A 19,585-nucleotide genomic window follows, 5' to 3' on the forward strand; every position below is an offset into this window, starting at 1 on the left:
GAACCAATTCCCTTCCTCAGCTGTGTTCCTTCCATGACAGTGACATCTGAGTTTGCTTTTCTTCAGAACTAGTTATACTGTACGTTGTTGTTTCTGATATTACTTGTAAAGTAGTCATATATGCCTTAACACTTACAGGTGGCAGTCAATTAGTGTTTTAAAATAGTAAGCATACACTGCTGTTCATTTTATTGTATCCCTCGGTTCAGAGCATGGTTCAGAGACTCACAAGCACCTCTGGAAGGGCCACCAGGCACAGGGCAGACCAGTTAAGTGTTTCTGAGCAATGGTTTCAATGCATTGAAATGCATTTTGGGAAAATCCACGTCAGCTTCAGTCTGGTGGGATTTACTGAGTTGAGTTCAGTACCACCTGCAAAGGGCTGTACTGTTTGCCAATGTAAGATAGTGGTCCTACAGTATATGTGGTTGTGTTCACATGGCACTGTACCTGGGTTTACAGTGTTGGGATCTGACTTAATGCTACATGGAGCTAAGTGTACTTACCCATGCATTTGTAACTTACAGCTGATCTGCAGCTTTTCTTAAAAAAGAAAAAGAAAGAAAGAAAATAGGCAAATATGTTGCAGATACATATACTGTGCAGATACATATTTTTCTGTATATATGTATGTTTCTGGAATACTTGTTTTGACCAGAGCTCCTCTTAGAAGAAGAATTTGCACCTTCCTGAGATTTCTTTCGGGATCTCCTTGTTAAACTAATCCATTCTTATCATACCATTGTTAACTCTAAGGTCAAGCTCATGGCGCCGCAGTGTTCAACAGTAATGTAACTAAGCTCTGGCAGTGTCTCCTATTAATATTTGTACTGCTGTCTTAGCTTTTGAAGGCTTATCAGTCAAAAGACAATAGTAATTACTACATGAGGGAAGGGAGCAAAACATAATTGTACTGGATGCCTGTAATAATTTGTTTTCTCTGATCTTGCGTTTAGCCACAACAGCCTGAAAGTCCAAGGAGTGAAGAAGTATGTGTGGATCTTCATATTAAAGAGCTACAAAAAGGTGATTTTTATGCTGATAGTACACTACTTTTCATACTGGTTTGGTATTACTCATAAGGGGAATTTTGTAGATTTGATATATACTTTGTCTAGAGGGACCGAAGCAAAGCCCGTGGAAATCTTCATGAAATGCTTCTTAGGAGCTCATGTGGTTTTGCATTTGGTTTACAGGAGAGAGTGGGAGGATCAGCCCTTTCTTCCAATATAATACATTAAAAGAAGGGTGGAAAGCACTTAGAATTAAAAAAAAATGTGGATTTCAAATAGAATGTTAGCACTCAATAAATAAATATAATAAATAATAAATATGGAATAATAATTAATAAATAAATAAAATAATAAAATGTTTGATGCTCAGGCACAGAAACTTGCCAATGAGTTGCTTTCTTCTTTCTGAAATTAGAACAACCTCGTTTCTGGTGTTGTGACAGGCCCTTGGGGATATAGCGACAGTTAAGTAATGTATGACTAAGCCACAGAGAGGTTACAGAATGTTAAAAAATATATATAATAATAATAACAGGAATTATTTTTTTTTTAGTCTGTCTTGCCTTCCATCAGATTAAAGAGTTTCTGGCCAACCACTGAAATCTGGCCATCCAATGAAATTTGAATAGTATTTATAAGTAAGTAGTCATCTAGCTAGAAATCTCACTCAACTCTAGATCTGTGCTCAGTAATTCCTTTTCAGTGTATTAAATTAGTCTTAAATGCAGGGGGAAAAAAATCCCTCATTCCTAGAAACACATTTTCAAATGTGTTGCAGTTGTTTGGCTTTCCTATTAAAGCAAAAACACACCCCAACTTTGTTCCCATCCTGATGGATTGCATGCTCCAGATGCTTTACAAAGATGTTTACAACACTACCAGATGAGAGTTAATCTTCTGTTAATGGAGTAACAAGCAAAACTAAAATGAATTCCGGGAGGTACCAATGATATAGCTGTGTAAAGTCCAGAGAGGTTAAAGATGCATTTCCTCTTATGGAAATTGCAGCTGAAAGCATAAACTGAAAGGACGCGCTGTAAAGCTCACTTGTAAATTTTTACGTGTATACCAAAATAACTTTACGAAATAGAGGACAAAATTAGGACCAAGGTGAGATGTGCCTTGTTGTAAAGCCTTAGATTCCTTTTTATTCTCGGGGTAGCTCAAATTCCTATACCTACTTTAATGGTGTAGTATATTCATCCAGGTGACAAGAGACATGCTCAACTCACAAGAAAGGAAGTGTAAACCCCAAGAATGGCTTAGAAGAATGTGGTCTTCAGGACACCAGATCCAAAATGTGCCACTTCACATCACGCAGTCACCCAGACAGGCAGTACTTAAAATTTAAAATGTGCACATTGAACTGGCAGCGATAATCTTGTTCCATGTAAAATGTTTAACACAAATCCATTTGTTGTGTAAATCATGTTGGATATGACACACACTGAAGAAAGAATAATGCTTTGTAGCTCTTGGTAGAGATTTTTTTGCTTTTTCCCCACACACACAATAATCTCTCTTTTATGTATATATATATACATATAGCTCAACGTACGTAAAAGGAAGTTGTTTAAAAGACAAATGTGTGTCCTGTCATCAGTATGAACAGCAGACACAGTAGTTTAGTAGTCCAAGCTTCCTTGGAATGTAAACAAATCATTGCTGTTTGAGTGGGTAGGATCTAGCTCTTCATTTGACACTGCTTTAAAAATTGGAAGATATTGTGCAACTAAACAGTATAGCTGTGCATAAATTGTTCCTAAAACTTATAGGTTTAAGAAATCAGCTACAAATTGTATAGAGTTTTATGTGAAAACGGTTTTATTGGATTGTAGGTTTAAGTTCTTACTGTAGCTGAAAGAAAAGCTGGTTGGAAAGTTTTAGCAGCTTTTTAAAATAAAAATACTAATTCAGTTGCCTATGTGAATCAGATCTAAAGTTTTTTTTGAACCCTTTCATAGAGCAGCTTTTTTAGGATTCTCTTCTTGTACCTATATGAAGTGACTTTGAAAGATATGGAATTTTACCAAATTGCAGAGGACTCATTAGTTTCCATAATATGTAATTATTTTCCACATTTTTGTGATATGTAAGGTTTGGCACTACTTTGTCAGAGCCAAAGTTAGAGTACAGTAGAGTCTAGCAATCAAACAGCTTCCGTATGTGCACTGTCTCACTGCTACAATTGTGCAGACTTTAGTTCTCTGCCAAGCCTGATGTTACAGCTTAGTTTTCAGCATAATTTACTTCATCCCATGATCTAGCATCTAGGTCTGCGATGTTGGTGACTGACTCATTCAAATGCCAGAACTGTATTTGAAACTTATAGTTTCTTAACTTAAGGTTCCTGTGTGTTTCAAAGATCACAGCCTCCTGAATGCCTATATTTTAGTCTTAACATGATTCTCATCTATCTATGCTTTAGAAATCCATTTTTTTTATTTTTATTTGTTTGATGATACACTGTTAAAGAGAAGGATAAGGTGCTTGGGTGAATGGTATTTTCAACACTGAAAGCAAGTTATGTAGTGCCAGGTACTTGCTTTAGAGCCCTTTCAGAGAGGTGAAATAGAAGATACGAAGATATTTTGCTGAACTTTTTTCTAATTTTTTTATTATTATTTTTAGTAGATTTGCAGCAGAGGAATATTGCTCTAGGAAGAGAAACTATTCACGTAAGTTTTGTTTTGTTTTTTAAAGTTTACTATCAGTTTATGCTGCTTTTTTCTTGCTTGCATTTACTTCTATTTACATTAAAAGTTCTATTTACATTAAATATTCTCTAAACAAAAATATTATTTCTTGTATATGCAGAGCCTATATATGTGTATATATGGAGACTGTGCAGCTGTGTAGGTTGATGCCTAATTACTCTTTTGAATTTACCAGTAAATAAATCTTTTATTGTTGTTTAACATTTTATGACTATTTCAAGAGTGTTAACTGTCAGAAGATAGAAGCTTGTTCCTCTCCTTGAGAAAAGAGGGCAAAATAGGGATTATAGTGGGGCCTTTGATTGGGACTAGAAAGCTGCTCTTCTAGCGCAGTCCACTGCAATCTCACAAGAACGTGGAACCTGTAATTATAATAAGGATGACTGAGTTGGTTATGAAGTGTTTCTTATGGAGCAGTAGCAAGACAGTTTATGTACGTGACAGGTTAAAAAATGTGTCTGTAGTTTCTTGAACTTGAATAGTAATTTTTTTTTTAACTTTGTAATATATATATATTACTATATATATATATTTTGTAATATATATATTACAGTGTTGTTTGATCATGTTTTGGTTCTAATGAGATACTGATTTTGTTTCTGCATGTTGGAGAGTGTCATTTCAAATCCAAATGTATTTTGAGTAAATTGCCATGATACATTGCTTTTAAAACACATAGTAGAATGTCTAATTAAAACTAAGTGTTTTTTTCATTAAAAGTATCAAAAAATGTGCAAATACGGCAAGTCAGAAGTTCTTTCGAAATAGTAGTAACTTTCTTTGAGCTGTAGAAACAGACTGCTTTTGTAATTCCACTACTTCCCATTTTAATGGATGTTGTATTTAAAAGTAGTGAGTGGGAATAACTTCCTCCCTTCTATGTTTATAAACTTTATGGAGGAGGAAAAAGGAAGAAAAAGAAGGTAAAGAGTTATCTTTCTTTGTATTTTATGCATAGGTGGAAAACGTGGATACCAAGATAACTGAAGAACATAGATCTAAAGGAATACAATGTAAATCTTCAGGAACAGTAGATAAAGAAAAATGTAAGTGATACAGTGGAAAGCTTTTCTGTTGCAAAATAAAGTCCTGCTGTGATCAGGCCGTAAAATTCTCTTTTGAAGGAAAGACTGGAATGGGGAATTACAAAATCCAAAGTAATACATCTTTCCAAAACAGCTCAACATATTTGAAATAGCTTCATATACTTTATAATAATAGGGTAGCAAATTCAGTAGTATACAGAAGAGTATTGTAGCTTTTTTTGATCATAGGGGAACAAACTTTCTTTAATCTATAAAATAATTACTGACTTTATACTTAAAGAAGAAAAACGGAAGGAAAATAAAGCTGAGGAAAGCTGATCATCAAGGAAATACCTGGCCATTCACTGGACATTGTGAGGCTGGATGTTTCTTTCTGTTAAACTGGGAAAACCAAAGTTTTAGAGTAACCTTTTTGTCTGTCTAGAAGCAAAAGTTGAGAAGGAAATTAGTCCATTGAATGGCATAAATATTTCTAAGCTAATAGATTTGTTTAGGCATTTTGTTGACATAATCATGAGACTGTATAATAGCCATTTAAACTCTGCCTTCAACTGAAGCAAAAACTTACTTCAAAAAAAGCTTACTAAAAATTTTTGATTTTTTTTGCAATAACAAAACAATAAAAAAGGTACATTAGGCTAACTGATTATGTCATGTCTTTGATAACTGTTTTCCTTCCACTTCCAAGAATGTTGATTTGATGAAGTGAGTAATGTGAAGCCAGGCAGTATTTATGATAGTGTCCCACATTTCATTAACTGGTTTCTCTGGTTGGATTGAAGTTACAGTTGATGTTTAATTTCTTGGTATAGTATCTGTGAAATTTCAATTTTGAGCTCATATTTCAAAAAATAAGAAACATGGAATTCTTTTTTGTAATTATTTTGTGTTCCTATTCAAAGAGAGTTCAGCATAACTTCCTGTTCATAGTTCTGTAAATAAGATGCTGCTTTTCAAAATCTTTCCAATAGCACTAATGGTATTGCTGGTATAAAAGCAACATCAAAATCTGACAAATACACAAGGCACTATTTTTTTTAACGCTTGAACTTTTGTTGGTTTTTCAGGCAACCAGCCGATTGCTCAGGATGTGAGAAAAGATGATGAACAAAGTCAGTGTTCCAAAACAAAACCTAATAACATCAAGGTATTTTGAAGAACACTTTTTTAATGTTCTATAATTGTAATGTAAATAAGACTTAAGTCTAAGTTTTTATTTCTATAGCAGTTTACTTTAGGAGGTATGTCTATTATTAACTGTTAATTAATTTGCATTGTGTTGAGTGCAAAATGAATATGGAATGGTAATAAGTTTCCATAGGGTAGTGAACTGGAAAAAAAAAAAATTGCAGAGGTTTCTGTTGTTGTGCACAATGTCTGTGTAGTGACCAAATACTTTTGATCTGTGATGGACAATTTGCCCAATAGTTAAGAACTTAGGATCCCATGGAGCACTGTGGGAGCCCAGCTGTCCAGTCAGTTCAGCATCTTTATGTTTGTACTGATCTGAAATCAGCAAGAGGGTATCAGACTTGACCCAAGTCCTGGATTTGCACAGATCCCCTCCAGGTCAGAACCGGAACTTAAGAAAAAACAGATATTCATTGTAAAAGTACATGCAGAATATTTTGGATTATTTTACCCATTGATTTTGATGAAGGCTCTCAACATCAACATTTTTGAGAGATTACAAAATAACTTTTTTTGTTTGTTTTTAAATTCAGGTAACTGACAATTTCTTTAATTTGTAGTAAGTTGCTCTTTTCTGTGTTGTTTCCAAACAATGCAGGAAGTTACTTCAGGTGATACAGCAGAAATGTCCAAAGAAATTGATGCAACACATACGCTTCCTAGAAATGCTGTGGAAGTAAAAGGTAATGAAAATACACAATCTTTGCAATTTACTGAACCCGTACTGAGTGCTACTTTCATCTGAACGATTCTGGGAGCAATGAGAAATTCAGTCCCAGTCAAGTACTTGCATATATTCTCTAGTTGTTTTCTGTTCTGTTACTGCTATCAAATAATACATTATTCTCAGTTCTTTTAATGGCAAGTGCAAATCTCATGTTCCTGGTGGTGATAGCCTGACCCAGATAAGGAGTTACAGGGATATTGTGCATCCACTTCAGTATACAGCCTGAGTAGGGAAGCCAATTGCAAATACACAGTTGGACAGGGGGAACAGCATGTTCAGGACATGTGAGAAGAACTGTCCTATTTGTTTACATAGAAAAAACTACAAGGAAAGAGTTTACAAGTTACACTGTTGTAATCGACATATTAAATACACTTAAAAAAAAAAAAGTAATAAAAATGATGTGTCCACAGGGCTAATAATGACTTTGATGTAGCTAGAGTCTGCCTTTGTGTGAACAGTGTACATTTCCTAATACCAGTTTGAGCTAATAGTTTTGTCTCTCCAGTGAGCATGTCTTAAAAAAAATCTGAAGCTGTTTTTGCAGTGAGCTTGTATGCTCACTGATTATATCCTCACTATACTGTCTACAGCTTTCTATTTCATGGAACGTGGGAGAAAATTATATAGTGGCTTGTTGAACTTTTTTCACCTTAAATTAAAAGTCACTTCTAACTCATCTAGTGTTAGGGAAGCATTTTGGCAGTCCAACATATTGTTGCTTCAAGGCAAAGTGTTAATTTCTGATGGGTGTTTATAGGGAAGCTGAACTTGGGGCAACAGAATGAAATGATGCTTTTAGTCCAGAAACTGTGGCTTGTACCTTTTTCTTCGTCTAACAAAACAAAAATGCACAGTTTCTCTTTTTTTCTTTCCTCTGTGTGTGTGAGAGAAGATGAATCCAGCATTGAGCAGGAAGTGTCTGAAAAAATGAAGCAGAGTCTAGAATCAAATGAAAATTCTGTAGAGGTGAGTGGTGTTATTCGTGATAACTAATTGGGATAATATAGGTTCACGCTGAAAACAAGTGGTTTGTATTTTGCTGACAGCAGTATTAAAATTTTGACTTCACCAACACCATAAATAGCTGTGAAAACAAAACAGGACACCTCTAGACTGAGGGACTTTACACTCTTTTTTTGTAAATAGAAGAGTCTGTTGGTAGAGATTTTCAGCCTGTATTTATTACTTGTAGGTGTCCTTCATAGTTTAAACTTAAAAGTTTTTGTTTTTTAACTAAAGACCTTCTGTATATAGGTATATAAAGAACTTTACCAGTCGGTATACTGGGATAATTAGGATACTGACTGTTAAATAGCACTTCCTTAGCTGTTACAAGATGTAGCCTATATTATGTGGGAAAAGGTGATCAGAAGATACCAGGTTTGGAGTTCTTGTAAGACTGAAAAAACATGGTGGGATAGGTGGGAGGTTGCAAAAGGCATTGTGTTCTCAAGCATGCATTGTGCTGGAGGCAAGCCACAGAAAATTTAATACAATCAGGAGTTGTCTTGTTTCTTTTCTGATATGGATTTTATAAACAGCAGCATCTCTTAACAGAATCTGGATCACCTATATTTTAAACAGACAAGCATTACTTCTGCTACTATCACACTGTGTTAGCAGCAGTCTTTATATTATATTGATCAAATGCTGAATGTCAGTTACAGTAACTAAAATACTTCTGTCCTTTATTTTTCATAGGAAAATCAACCTGTCGTAGTGAAACGGAAAAGAGGAAGGCCTCGTAAATACCCTCTTGAAGCTGCGCAGCCTGGTGGTAAGTAATTCATAACACCTGTGTGGGAAAATAATGAAAATAGTAACATTCAAGTTCTGAATTCATATTTCTTCCCTCAGGTGGGGAGTCAAAAGCTGATATGAGCAGTGGGAATGTAAGTGCCTTTATTTTGTTTGGGTGCAATTAAACATGTTAGCTCAAGAGACGTTCTTCTGTTTAATAGTTAATGGTATTTCAGAAACATTTTATGGAAAGCTTGATAATTGATTTCAGCCTAAGCATACAAAAACTATGAAAAGTATATACTGATATAACTGAGTTCAGTAAGCAAAATATACTTTTACGTCTGAACGTGGCAAATAACAGGATCAAACAGTGCAATGTAAATAATACAGATGTGTTACACTGTCTAGCAGTATACGTGTGCATGTGATCAGAATTTCATCATGCTTACATGCCTTTTGGTTTGTGCTGAGGGTTATTTTGGCCTAAAGAAAACTTGAGATTTTCTTCTCTACATAAGCCTGTTTTAATAATAGCATATATTAACTATTAAAATCTTAAAGTATTATGTAATCCAGTTGAGTTATCTACATTACAATATGTACAGTAAACTCAGAATACAGAGACACACTGATAGTAAGTTAAGAGCTCCTGAAACATCTCTCTGTCTACTAAAGCTCAGCAATATCTTGATTTCTAGACCTACGTGACGTGCAGTCACTGCCAACTTTTCTGTTGAAAGTGTTCCTGCAGTCCAGTTGGATTACAGCACTGGGTAGTAATGGATTGAGGATAGAAATATTGCTTGGAAAGAGATGATTAAAAAAAAAAAGAAACACTTACTGAAGCTGGTTCGTTCTGCCTGCTGAGGCACACACTGGCATGGTTGTCAGAAGTCTGGGGAATTTAGCAGGTGTTCTGGTCCCTGCTTCTTCTGTCCATGCATTTCAGGCAGCCCTTTCAGGGTCTGTCCCTTTTACAGGCCTGGTAAAACTTTGTTTCAAAATTCTAGTAAATCTTTTTCCTAATCATTATTTTTCAATATCAATTTAATGAAAAATAATTTGAAGTGTTGTTTTGGTTTCAAACGAGAATTAAAACTCATTTTAAATCCCCTCTGGGATATATATACGCTGGCACATTCAGCACTGGAACCGAGTTGTCTTTTTCTAGTTCAACCATTGAACTGTCTTGCACCTCCAAGTGATGACCCATAGGTGTGTCAGTCAGTTACAGGCTGGCTGCGGGAGGAACAGCTACTTGCCACCCATTTGAGATAATGGTTCTGTAAAGTGAATAACTGTCTTTGCAAGGCAGTTTTCCCAAAGTTGCATTGAGAATCTGTTGCTACTTCAAAGATGGTATAGACATCTTAGTGTAGTCGTGTAACGATGAAAGCAACTAGATTTTGTTGACATTCATTGTAGGAGATTGTGTAATGTTATATAGCCTTTTCTGTATTCTGAGTACATATAAAATTCTGGTGACCACAACTTGCAAATCTGTGTGTGATTACATAAAGTGACTGCACTAAATTTTTCTTTTTATCTTTGAGAATTAAGTTTTCATAAATATATTTCACTGTAATGACTTCCAGTGTAAATTACCATATCAGGTTACTGAAACTACTGTCATTTCATTTGTTTATGGGCCATTAAGTACAAACTTTCTGCATATTGGTTAGAATCTTTGTGTTTTCTGGACTTGCAGTTATGTTCTACTAATGAATGGAAAGAAGTTTCTGTGTTTATGTAATACAAACCTGGATTTTCCTGTTTTTTGTGTGTGTGTTTTTGTGTGTTGTTGTTGTTTGTTCGTTATAAAATCTAGCTGCAGTCTCCAGCCTTTGCAAGTAAAGGGAAAAGTCCTCAAACAGGTAAGCAAATCATGGGAGAAGTGCAAGGGGGTGCTCAAGACCATCAAATGGGTCCTTCTTAAACATCATCTCTGGCAGTCAGTATTATCAACTTGTGAAAATATGTGAGTAAACAGGACAGTGAAGACTTGTCCCTAATTCCTACTGAGGTTTTCATTTAAGAAAAGAGCAGCATGTCGAGAATTAATTTCAGGAGTGCGGCTACAGCTTAAAGGGTAGAGTAATGCATTGCTGAATATTACCCAAGCATTTGTGTGTGGCACATGGTGCCATTTCTACTTATTTTCTTTCTTACAGTGAATATCAAAGTAACAGTTTTTACATTAACTGCTTTAAAATGCATGTAGGAAAAAAAATCTAATTATGTTCAGTTAATTACATTATCTGTCAATAAGAGTCTGAAAAGGTCAGTGGCAGCTTGAGGGAATATTTCTTTCCCTTTTCACAACTACTGTAAACATTTTCTAAGATTATCACTTAACTTTATTTGGAAATATACTGCTAGTGTTTCAAACTAAAGTCAAATAAAAAGTGAGATATTTTTATATTTTTATTGCCTATTCAAACACCTGTGATGTAAGAGGTCAACTGATGGTGATTTTTTAATTAAGTCTTTTAGTAACAGCCATTCATAAAATATTTTTTTAAAATCCATTCATGAAGCAGACAAACAAAGAAAAAGTTTATAGACAAATACAAACATTCATACAAGAAATCTGAGAAAACAAATCTTCAAAACAAACCTTCAGGAGTTTCCAAAAGCCTAGGTTTCTACAGAGACATTAATCTTGCTGCACTGTACATATGGACTATTTCCTATTTTCACTGCATTTTTTAAATGTCAGCTTTAATCTATATGCTTCAGAATTGTCTCTGGAGGGCTAGCTGGTTGTGTGGTACTTGGTTTCTGTCAACTGCAAAGAGAACAGACAAGAATGTGAGAAAGGTGTAAAACTACATTTTGGCTTGCTTTTTATTAAAAAGGACAGACGCTTGACTGTGTACTTAAAACTTAATTTAGTGTGCTAAGTAACATATCATTTTCCAGGTAAAAGGCTGTTGATGTCACAGGCAATATAAAGTGTATGAAGTGGGTGAAATATCTTGTGAAACTTTTCATCATATGTTAGCGTTCATGTGAGGATTGGAAAACCTCTGGCAGGGAAAGGAAAACAAAGTGGAATCCCTTTGTGCAGTCCATTTAGTCTGGTAATTTTGGGATGTTCTGTATAAGGGTTTATGACAGAGACAGATTCACATACAGAATGGGAAGCAGAGAAGTCGTTTTCAGTCATGGCAACTCATGCAGTTGGAGACAACTGGTTTCTGAAGGAAACATCCTTCCTTAGCATGCTTCTCCTCTGTACATGCTCAGCACTGGAGAAGGGCTTCTCTGGAAAACTCTTCCTGAATAAGTAGAAGTAACTGATGCTGAACTTGAAATTGAAATTATTTTGCACTAATTAGTGGTTGCTGCTGTAAAGTTGGTAGGATTTTTTGTTATTGCTAATTATTTTTATACTTTGAAGTAAAAGTACCACATTTTGTCATCCTAAAGGGAAGATTGTTTCTGTTTTAAAAAAAAAAAAAAAGCATCATGTAGTTAAATGAAATCTTCTTCAATCACAAAATATTTTGCTATAAATTTGCCAAAACTTACCAGAATTTTAAGTATCTGTCTTCAGTACACAACAGAATTAAAAAAATGTTTTTTATGTATTGGACTTACTTTATGTAGAACACTTAATGCAGTGGACAGTCCTATGTTTTATTATGCTTCTTCATCAAGTAGTTACACATCTTTGCAATTCATTTCGTTTGCTTCTGTGTAAAAGCTTTTCCTCATAACTTTAACAGCACAACTCCAAAAAAACACTTGTGTGAATTTTAGAATATGTTTCTGCTTTGAGATCTGGTTTTGATCCACTGAGTTGACATTCTTCTGTTCTTACTCTACTGGTCTAATTAGTGATGGATTTAGAGTTTGTGGTCTCTTTTTTTTTAAGCTTTCTTGGAGGAAAAAAAAAAAAGGCAATTTTATGGCAGAAAAAAAGTATAAAAACATGCTTTTGTTTAGGCTGCTACTCTCCTTCCACAGCTGGAGATTTTTACCCATGCAGTATTGCAGATAATTCCTTTTGGCAAACCTCAAAATTCATAAAATTATTTTTCTTACCACAGAGTTGGAGTAGAAGCAGTAGCCATCTACCATAGAGAGTGGCCAGGTTGGGACAACACGGTTCACAGGGTTTGTAGATGTATTTTAACATGCACAAGCCAGTCTGTAAGAAGCACTGAGTTGAAAAGCCGGGCCACTTCAACAGAGGAAGTCACCTAATTTGTATGCTAGGTATTAGGTATTATATATACAGGTTTTCAGTGTTGCCTTTTTGAGCTACAGCCATCTTGGTGCTTCACCATGGTTGTAGTTAAGCACTGGAACAGGTTGCCCAGAGGGACTACGTATGTAACCTGTGTTCTTAGAGACTTTCAGAATTGCATTGAACAAGATCTTGAGCGGTAAGATCAGATTTTGAGTTTAGCTGTGTGTTGAACAGGAGGCTGGACCTCCAGAGGCCCCTTCCAAGCTAAATTTTTCTGTGGTGCTGTAATTGATTGACAGTAATTAAAAGGGATAAGTAACTTCTGTTTTTCCATTAAAATAAAAAAAAAGCGTATGCAACAAAGTAATAAATATAGCATCAGTTTTATAAAAGCCTTACTGCTTAAAAAAAAAAATATTAATAAATCATTGTCCCAGTCTGTGTATAACAAAATACAACAAAGCCAAGCCAAATTCTAATTTAGAGACTTTAAATGTTTTCTGACATTGTGTTGTTTAAGCAAAGTTGACAGAGTTCAAAAGAAGTTTGTGGTTTTTAACTGAGTAGCAAAAGATTTGAAGTTCAGGATTCCATTTTGTTTTTTCTTTTTAGGTACAGACTTATCAAATAAGAAAGAAACAACAAATGTAAGTGTAAGCATTTTAATTTTGTACGCCTATAAGCAGTATGTAATGAAAAATGTCTGTCTTTTATTTAAATTAAATTGTTCTTGCCTTACTTGATTGTATTTTATTTCTTCAGGAAGATGAAGCTGGGAAAGCAGATATGGCTGTGCGTAAAAGAGGGAGAAAGCCCAGGCGTTCTCTGGTTCAGTCAGAGGAAACTGGTAAAAACATGAAACTGTGCTGTTCCTAGCAGAATGAGGAGATATTACTGTGCCTTTCTGTATACTGATAGCAACAAGATAAGCTTTATTCAATTTTCCTTTCTTGAGGAAAAATCATTGAGTTACAGCTAGTGTAAATATTATGTAAATATGTGTAAATTGCTGTAATCTCATGTCAGAATTGCTACATCCCAGATGCTTCTATAAAGCCTCATGAATTTTCTATGAATTCTGGCTATGAGCTGCATAAGTAAACTGTTGTGAATGTGTTAGCAAGATTAAGTCAAACAAGTGTGAATTAAAAATGTTGAAGCATAAAGGAAATGGAAAAATACTTACTTAAAATGGGATTTGTGAATAGAATACCTTTTCTAAACTAAGTGTCCATATCCTTTTGGAGGGCTTTTGGAAAATTATAGCACATGTGTAAAATTTTACATGGGCAGAAACGCTGGAGCCAGAAAGAAAACGTCGGAAATTAACATCTTCTGAAGAGGAAGTAAGAGAGCAGGAGGAAGGTGAGGAAGAAGATGAGGAGGACGATGATGAAACGCATTCTGGGTCCACAACTAGACCAGCCACAAGATTAGAGGCTCAAAGGTAACCATTTGTAGAGACACTGACAGCAGATTTTTTTCTACGTTGTTCTCAGTTGTAGGTTGCTTTGATTTTGTTTGTTTGTTTTTTAATTGATTTGAACTTACCAAATAATTCCATATCTAATTCCAGTACCATTTCTCTAGGGATGAAGAGGCAAAAGGGGAGGTTTCATAGTAAGGGGAAAGAGGTTATTGTTTCTTCCGATAATGAAGAATGGAAAGTCCTATTTGGAAGTGGAGTCAGGTCTTAGTATGGCAGAGGGTAGCTCTCGTTCTAATAGTGAATAACAAACCAGGAGGGGCAAAGCTTTTTGCCTTGATTCAGTGTTACTAGGAGACGGGAAACTATTAGGGCCACAAAAGACACACTTGAATTTGCTAGATGAGAATTGATCCTGCTGGCAATCTTCATCCTAGGGATGTCTCAGAAGATTGGTCTGAAAGCACTTAACTCTGATGGGTAAAAAGGGACCTCTGATATGAATCTGCCATTTTTACTGTTTGGTATTCAGAGTTGGAACAAGGCAAAAATACATTTTTCAATGTCTATTTCTTTTTCCAAATGTTATCCAAGTTAAATACGTGAATCAGCAGTACCGTAGGATTTCATTTATCTATTAGTGATCTCCAAGCTCAGGAAAATAATCTTACTGCAAAAGATCAGCATACCAAGAATGCTTCCAAGAAGCCATTCTTTAGTATACGTACCTTTCTGTTGGCAAACTTAATTATATAGAGGTCACCCTCTTGACTTTGCTATGTGGAACCACAGAAGAATACCAGTTTCGGGAAGTTCTAATCTGCATAGCTGCCTTCCAGAACAAATTGGATTCCAGGCTTTGTTTTATGCTCGTGGTGAGATTTCTGTAAATCCACCAGATTTACTTCTTTCCTAAGGATTTTGCATTAGGTGTTAGCCTTTGGGGCTTACGTGAAGCACTGCTCACAGAGTAAACTCTTGAATTTATAATTTTAGGTATTAGTTACGCAGTCTTTTTAATATAAACGTATGAAGATTTACTGCTTTGCAAACAGCAGTTCTGTTGTAGTAAAGGTAAAGGGGCTTCTTTTTATCTCACTTAACAGTTAACTCTAAAATTGTAATAAATGTTTAGATATCAGTGTTTTCATTCTGATTGCTTTTGGAAACACTTTCCATTTATTTATATTTTTGTTGTTTCAGTAACCACTTTTTCATGTTTCTGAACTGATGAATACCAAGGCTAATATGAGTTCTTTCTTTACACTGGATAAGATTATTACCTTTCCTTTCACAGCTTGTTCCCCTTGCTTCTTTATTGTTATGCTGGTACTCAAAGATACTTTTTTTCAAACATGGGCATTTATGTACCAGAATTGCTGCAGATTTGAAACTAGGATTTTTACTTGGTTATTTGTTAAATATTGTCAGTAAAGCAGTCTTTTTGATTCTGTGTTTTGGTACAAAAGTACACGTCTCTGGTTGGTACTTTGTCTCAAAGCATGCAAATGTTTTTTCACAGTTTCTTTCAACAATTTTGATTTACTTGTTGCAAATACTGTGCGGTCTTAATTTTCCACACTTGGAATGCAAGAAGAAAGTGACTTGGTAAAAGTATTTTGTTATATATACATTCATCATTCTTTTGTATTACAGAAAGCAGCCCAGCAAGCCAACCACACGTGCAACTTCTAAAGGCAGCAGTCCAAGTTCAGTTTCTCCCAGAAAACAACAGAAGCTAGCAGCGAAAAAAAGATCTCCAAGTGATACAAAAATTAGTAAATCTCCTCCATTGACACAGTAAGTATGAAAGTTAAAGCCACTTTAGTTTGGGAGTCCACTACATCGATCCTTTCTTTGTATGTAACATACTGGTTCAAAATCTGAGCTGCCGTCTTAATGTTGCTCAGTTCTGGTCTTTTGTTTTATATAAAAGCTTTCAAAGGATTTTTTTTCTGTTTGTTTTTCCTTTTTTCTTCCTTTCTTTAACATTTGCAAGACTAGATTTTCTATGTGTGTGTGTGTGTCCTTGGAAACCTCTTGGGAGAATTTGAAAATGCTGCTAAGCAATATTTTAACTTGAGCTCTGGTTCTTTCATGAATGGGGTGGGGGAGAGGGGAGGGCAGCTGTAGTTCAGGTTAAAGCAACATGCTATGTCATGGATCTAAAACTTTGAAGATATTTCTAAGATCAACTGGTAAGAAAGGAGAAACTTTGAGGCCTTATACCAAGTTCTGAAAATACTTTCTTTTCCCTCCTTCCCTGGTGCACTTTTTTTGAAGTTGAGATCACTGTGTACAATCCAAAGAGAGCAACAAACGTTGCTATCCATCTTGTAGTTTACCTGTAGAACGGGCTATATGCCAAATGCATTCAGTTGTCTTCCACTATGGAGTGTATGAGTTACGTTTTCAAACTGAATGTCGGGAACAGTGGCAGATGAGTATCGTGCACTGATCAGCTGTCACGGTTCACCTGATGGTTATGAATGGCCATGAGTTTAAGCTGCACTTATAATTGGTTGCAGCTGAAATGTGGTGGGCTTATATATAGATGCTTAAACAGAGATAAGGATGCATGGTGTCTGCCCTTTATACCCTATTGTGTATGCAAGGCTTAATCCACTGTTACTATTCTATCCTTGTGAGATGGTAGCATATAACGTAGTTTGTTATATTCTGTTCTTATCCACAAGTCATTCCAAAAGAGAAGAGGAAGGAAGAGTACTCTAGCCTCAGACTCTCCATTTGGAGCACCCTCCAACATACAGAACTAGCATGCAGTACCCTGCTAAGATGTGATGGGACTGTGCAGGGACTCCCTCGGGTCCATGCAACTAAAATTATAATGTTATAGTAGTAAGCTTTTAAACAATATATCCTGATAATTCATCAGAGATGGGCAGTTAAGTTCCATCCTCTAAACAGGATTGTGCCTGACCACCCTTCTTGTTTTTCAGATCCTACCATTGTTAAAATAATTAATTATGATGTTTTTTAGGTTAAAGGTGCAGTCTACCAAGCGTAAACGGGAAGGCAGCCCAACAGTAGTACGGAGAAAAGGCCAGCAGAAAACAGAGGAGACACCGGTAAAGAAAGCTAAACGATAATCTTTACCAACTAGTACTCTTCGTGGAAGAGTCAAAAGGAAGAAAAAAAAATCTGTGCTTCTATTTTTTTTAAAGCAAAGGGATTTGCACGTGCTTGTTTCAGAGCTCTAAGTTAATCGATGCAGTACTTCTAAGTTACATTTTAAACAGCTTTATAAACTATTGTTTATACAGAATATTATGTACATTTATTTCAGATGAAAAATAAGTTTACTTTGTATCTGAATGAAAAACAAAGTAGTTATATATTTTATCACTGACTTGGAAAGTTGGGGATACCCAATGTGACGTGCTAATGCAGATGCTTCCAACCCACGAGGCACCCTTGGCCTACTAATACACTTTGTACATAAACTTGTAAAAATAGGTTGTATTTTACTCTGTGTATGAATCTAATCAATGATGGACATTTTATTTATTATATGGAAAGCATTGGTCTGTAAACTTTAGTATATACCTTAGGTTTTTTTAATTATATATTTTACATTCTATGCAGATGTCAGTAGGAAACTTTCCCTCCACTCTCCTGGGGCTGTCTAAAACCTGAAGTTCTCTAAAATATGCTCAGACAGTTGGTAAAGTATTTTTCTCGCATGCATTAAAGTAGTTTAGCATAGTGAAAGGGACTTGGCTCCTTTCGGTTCACATTTGTGACGAAGTATAAAACTTAAAATGTAATCTTACTGGATTATATTTTCACTCGTGAATTTACTACCAACCTCAAGAAATAAATTGTACTAGGTTAGATTTATTCAGTCAGCCAACTCTACCCTGAAACGAAACAAACTTTTATTTTGCAACTAAACACCTGTTCTTTCAGTATTTGTCTCTTTCAACAAAGAAGAACCCATTGAAATCAAATGTCACTTCTCCTAACGATAGAGCTTCAGCATTTTATGTTACATTTTATACACAGGTATTAAAAATAGAACCTGGTATTGTTGCCAGAATCTTTTTTTAATGTATATTAACTCTGGTAAGAGCAAATGTTCAAGTGAAGTTGTATATAAAGTTAAACTTTTCTTATGATCAAATGTGTCTCTTGTAATGATGTGATGAGTTGCCAAACAATCTGAGATTATTTTAAGTGTTTTGTTCGTATTCTGGTTTATAATTACAGAGGATTCTGGGGGGTTGGAATCTTCCTTTATTTTTTTTCTCTTTTGTGGGTTGTTTTTTTTGAACTTGTTGTAAGGCAGATGTTTCCGTCAGATATTCTGCTTGGTTTCTTACTGAGATTTTTATATAAAAGTTATAAAATGTTTGCCAAAAACCTGAGTTGCCATATTTTATTATCTTTTAATCATATCACTCTGAAAACTTGCTTTTGCAAATGTATTTGGTTGGAGCCATGTCTGCAAGTAATGCTGTACCTGATTGGTGTCCTGCGGGTAGGACCTTCAGGTAGGGAGAGGACCTAACAGTTTACCAGCCCTAGTACACTATAGAGGCAGGTGCACACATTTTTTTTTCTCCCCTAAGCAAACTTGAGTCTGAAATACAAAACCTCTCTGCTCTGAAAGTTAACTCCTTTTGATCTCCACCTCAACTCTGCTGAAATATATACCTTGCTAACATATTACTAATATATACCTATACATGACTAACAGTAATGTATGCATTAATGTGTACTAAGAGTAACGTATACCCACTTCTTCACAGGATGAATTGAATGTCTTCCTTTTCTTCCCCTTTGCCCCCTGCAGTATGCATAAATTAAAGTTGTAGGTTTCTTCTCAGCCTTCATTCTGTATGTCTAAACAAGCTGAGCTGTTTGTAATCTTTTTTTTCCCTTTTTTTCCCCATCAGTTCTTTTTAGGCTTTTGATCATAGCTGGAGTCCTCTGTTTCTCTTCCTGCTATTGTTTCCTTACACCTGAATTCAGCAGTGAGGCTGCTCGGGAGGTTCCTAGCAAACCTCCCATCACACTGAATGTCTGCTTCTCTCTCCCTCTGCTGGTAATACCTCTCCTGCCCCAGTGCAGGTTACATTTGCCTTTTTCACAAGCACATCTGTTCTCATGGCTTATGGGGATGAAGCTCCTACTTAAGTGTCAGAGCCTCTTGACTGTCTTTTGCCTGACAGACAGTCAGAGCAAGAGAATCTGAGCAGAGAAATACAACCTTGAAGATCAACGACAGCCTTTCAGAGCTAACCTAGAAGCTTTCTTACTGTCCTTCCTCTCACTGGTGGGCAATATTTAGGAAAATCCTCTCGTCTTTGGAGTGTATCTTTGATCATTCATTGCATGATTTCATAGTCTGAAGGTATTAAAGGAGTTCTCTTCCTGCAAAAGAGCTGCTTTTACTTAATCTCTAGAGGAGGAAGAAAGTGCAAATTCCCCCAACTATTTTAACTTTGGCAAACTCCACTTGCTTCGTGATGGATTGCTGGCTAGCTGTCAGCATCTC

General features: G+C 35.6%; 1 protein-coding gene across 5 annotated transcripts in view; it reads left to right on the forward strand.

Moving 5' to 3' along the window:
- Positions 1-18,447, forward strand: part of BOD1L1 (biorientation of chromosomes in cell division 1 like 1) — a 35,369-nt gene extending 16,922 nt beyond the window's left edge. The window contains exons 12-25 of one of the 5 annotated variants that reach the window (XR_014583946.1): positions 957-1,026; positions 3,645-3,691; positions 4,689-4,776; positions 5,844-5,923; positions 6,566-6,650; positions 7,587-7,663; positions 8,399-8,474; positions 8,555-8,589; positions 10,269-10,314; positions 13,251-13,285; positions 13,401-13,485; positions 13,886-14,085; positions 15,721-15,864; positions 17,066-18,447. Coding sequence is in view for 4 of the 5 variants with exons in the window: in XM_083834976.1 (XP_083691102.1) it covers positions 957-1,026; positions 3,645-3,691; positions 4,689-4,776; positions 5,844-5,923; positions 6,566-6,650; positions 7,587-7,663; positions 8,399-8,474; positions 8,555-8,589; positions 10,269-10,314; positions 13,251-13,285; positions 13,401-13,485; positions 13,932-14,085; positions 15,721-15,864; positions 17,066-17,174 (1,131 nt within the window). In the remaining variant the exon portion in view is untranslated. The remainder of the gene's footprint in view (positions 1-956; positions 1,027-3,644; positions 3,692-4,688; positions 4,777-5,843; positions 5,924-6,565; positions 6,651-7,586; positions 7,664-8,398; positions 8,475-8,554; positions 8,590-10,268; positions 10,315-13,250; positions 13,286-13,400; positions 13,486-13,885; positions 14,086-15,720; positions 15,865-17,065) is intronic. The other 4 variants (XM_083834976.1, XM_083834974.1, XM_083834973.1 and 1 more) reach the window with 4 other exon arrangements.
- The last annotated feature ends 1,138 nt before the right edge of the window (positions 18,448-19,585 follow it).

The sequence above is a fragment of the Anser anser genome (assembly GCF_964211835.1).
Source record: "Anser anser genome assembly, chromosome: 4".
NCBI classification, from domain to species: Eukaryota; Metazoa; Chordata; class Aves; order Anseriformes; family Anatidae; genus Anser; species Anser anser.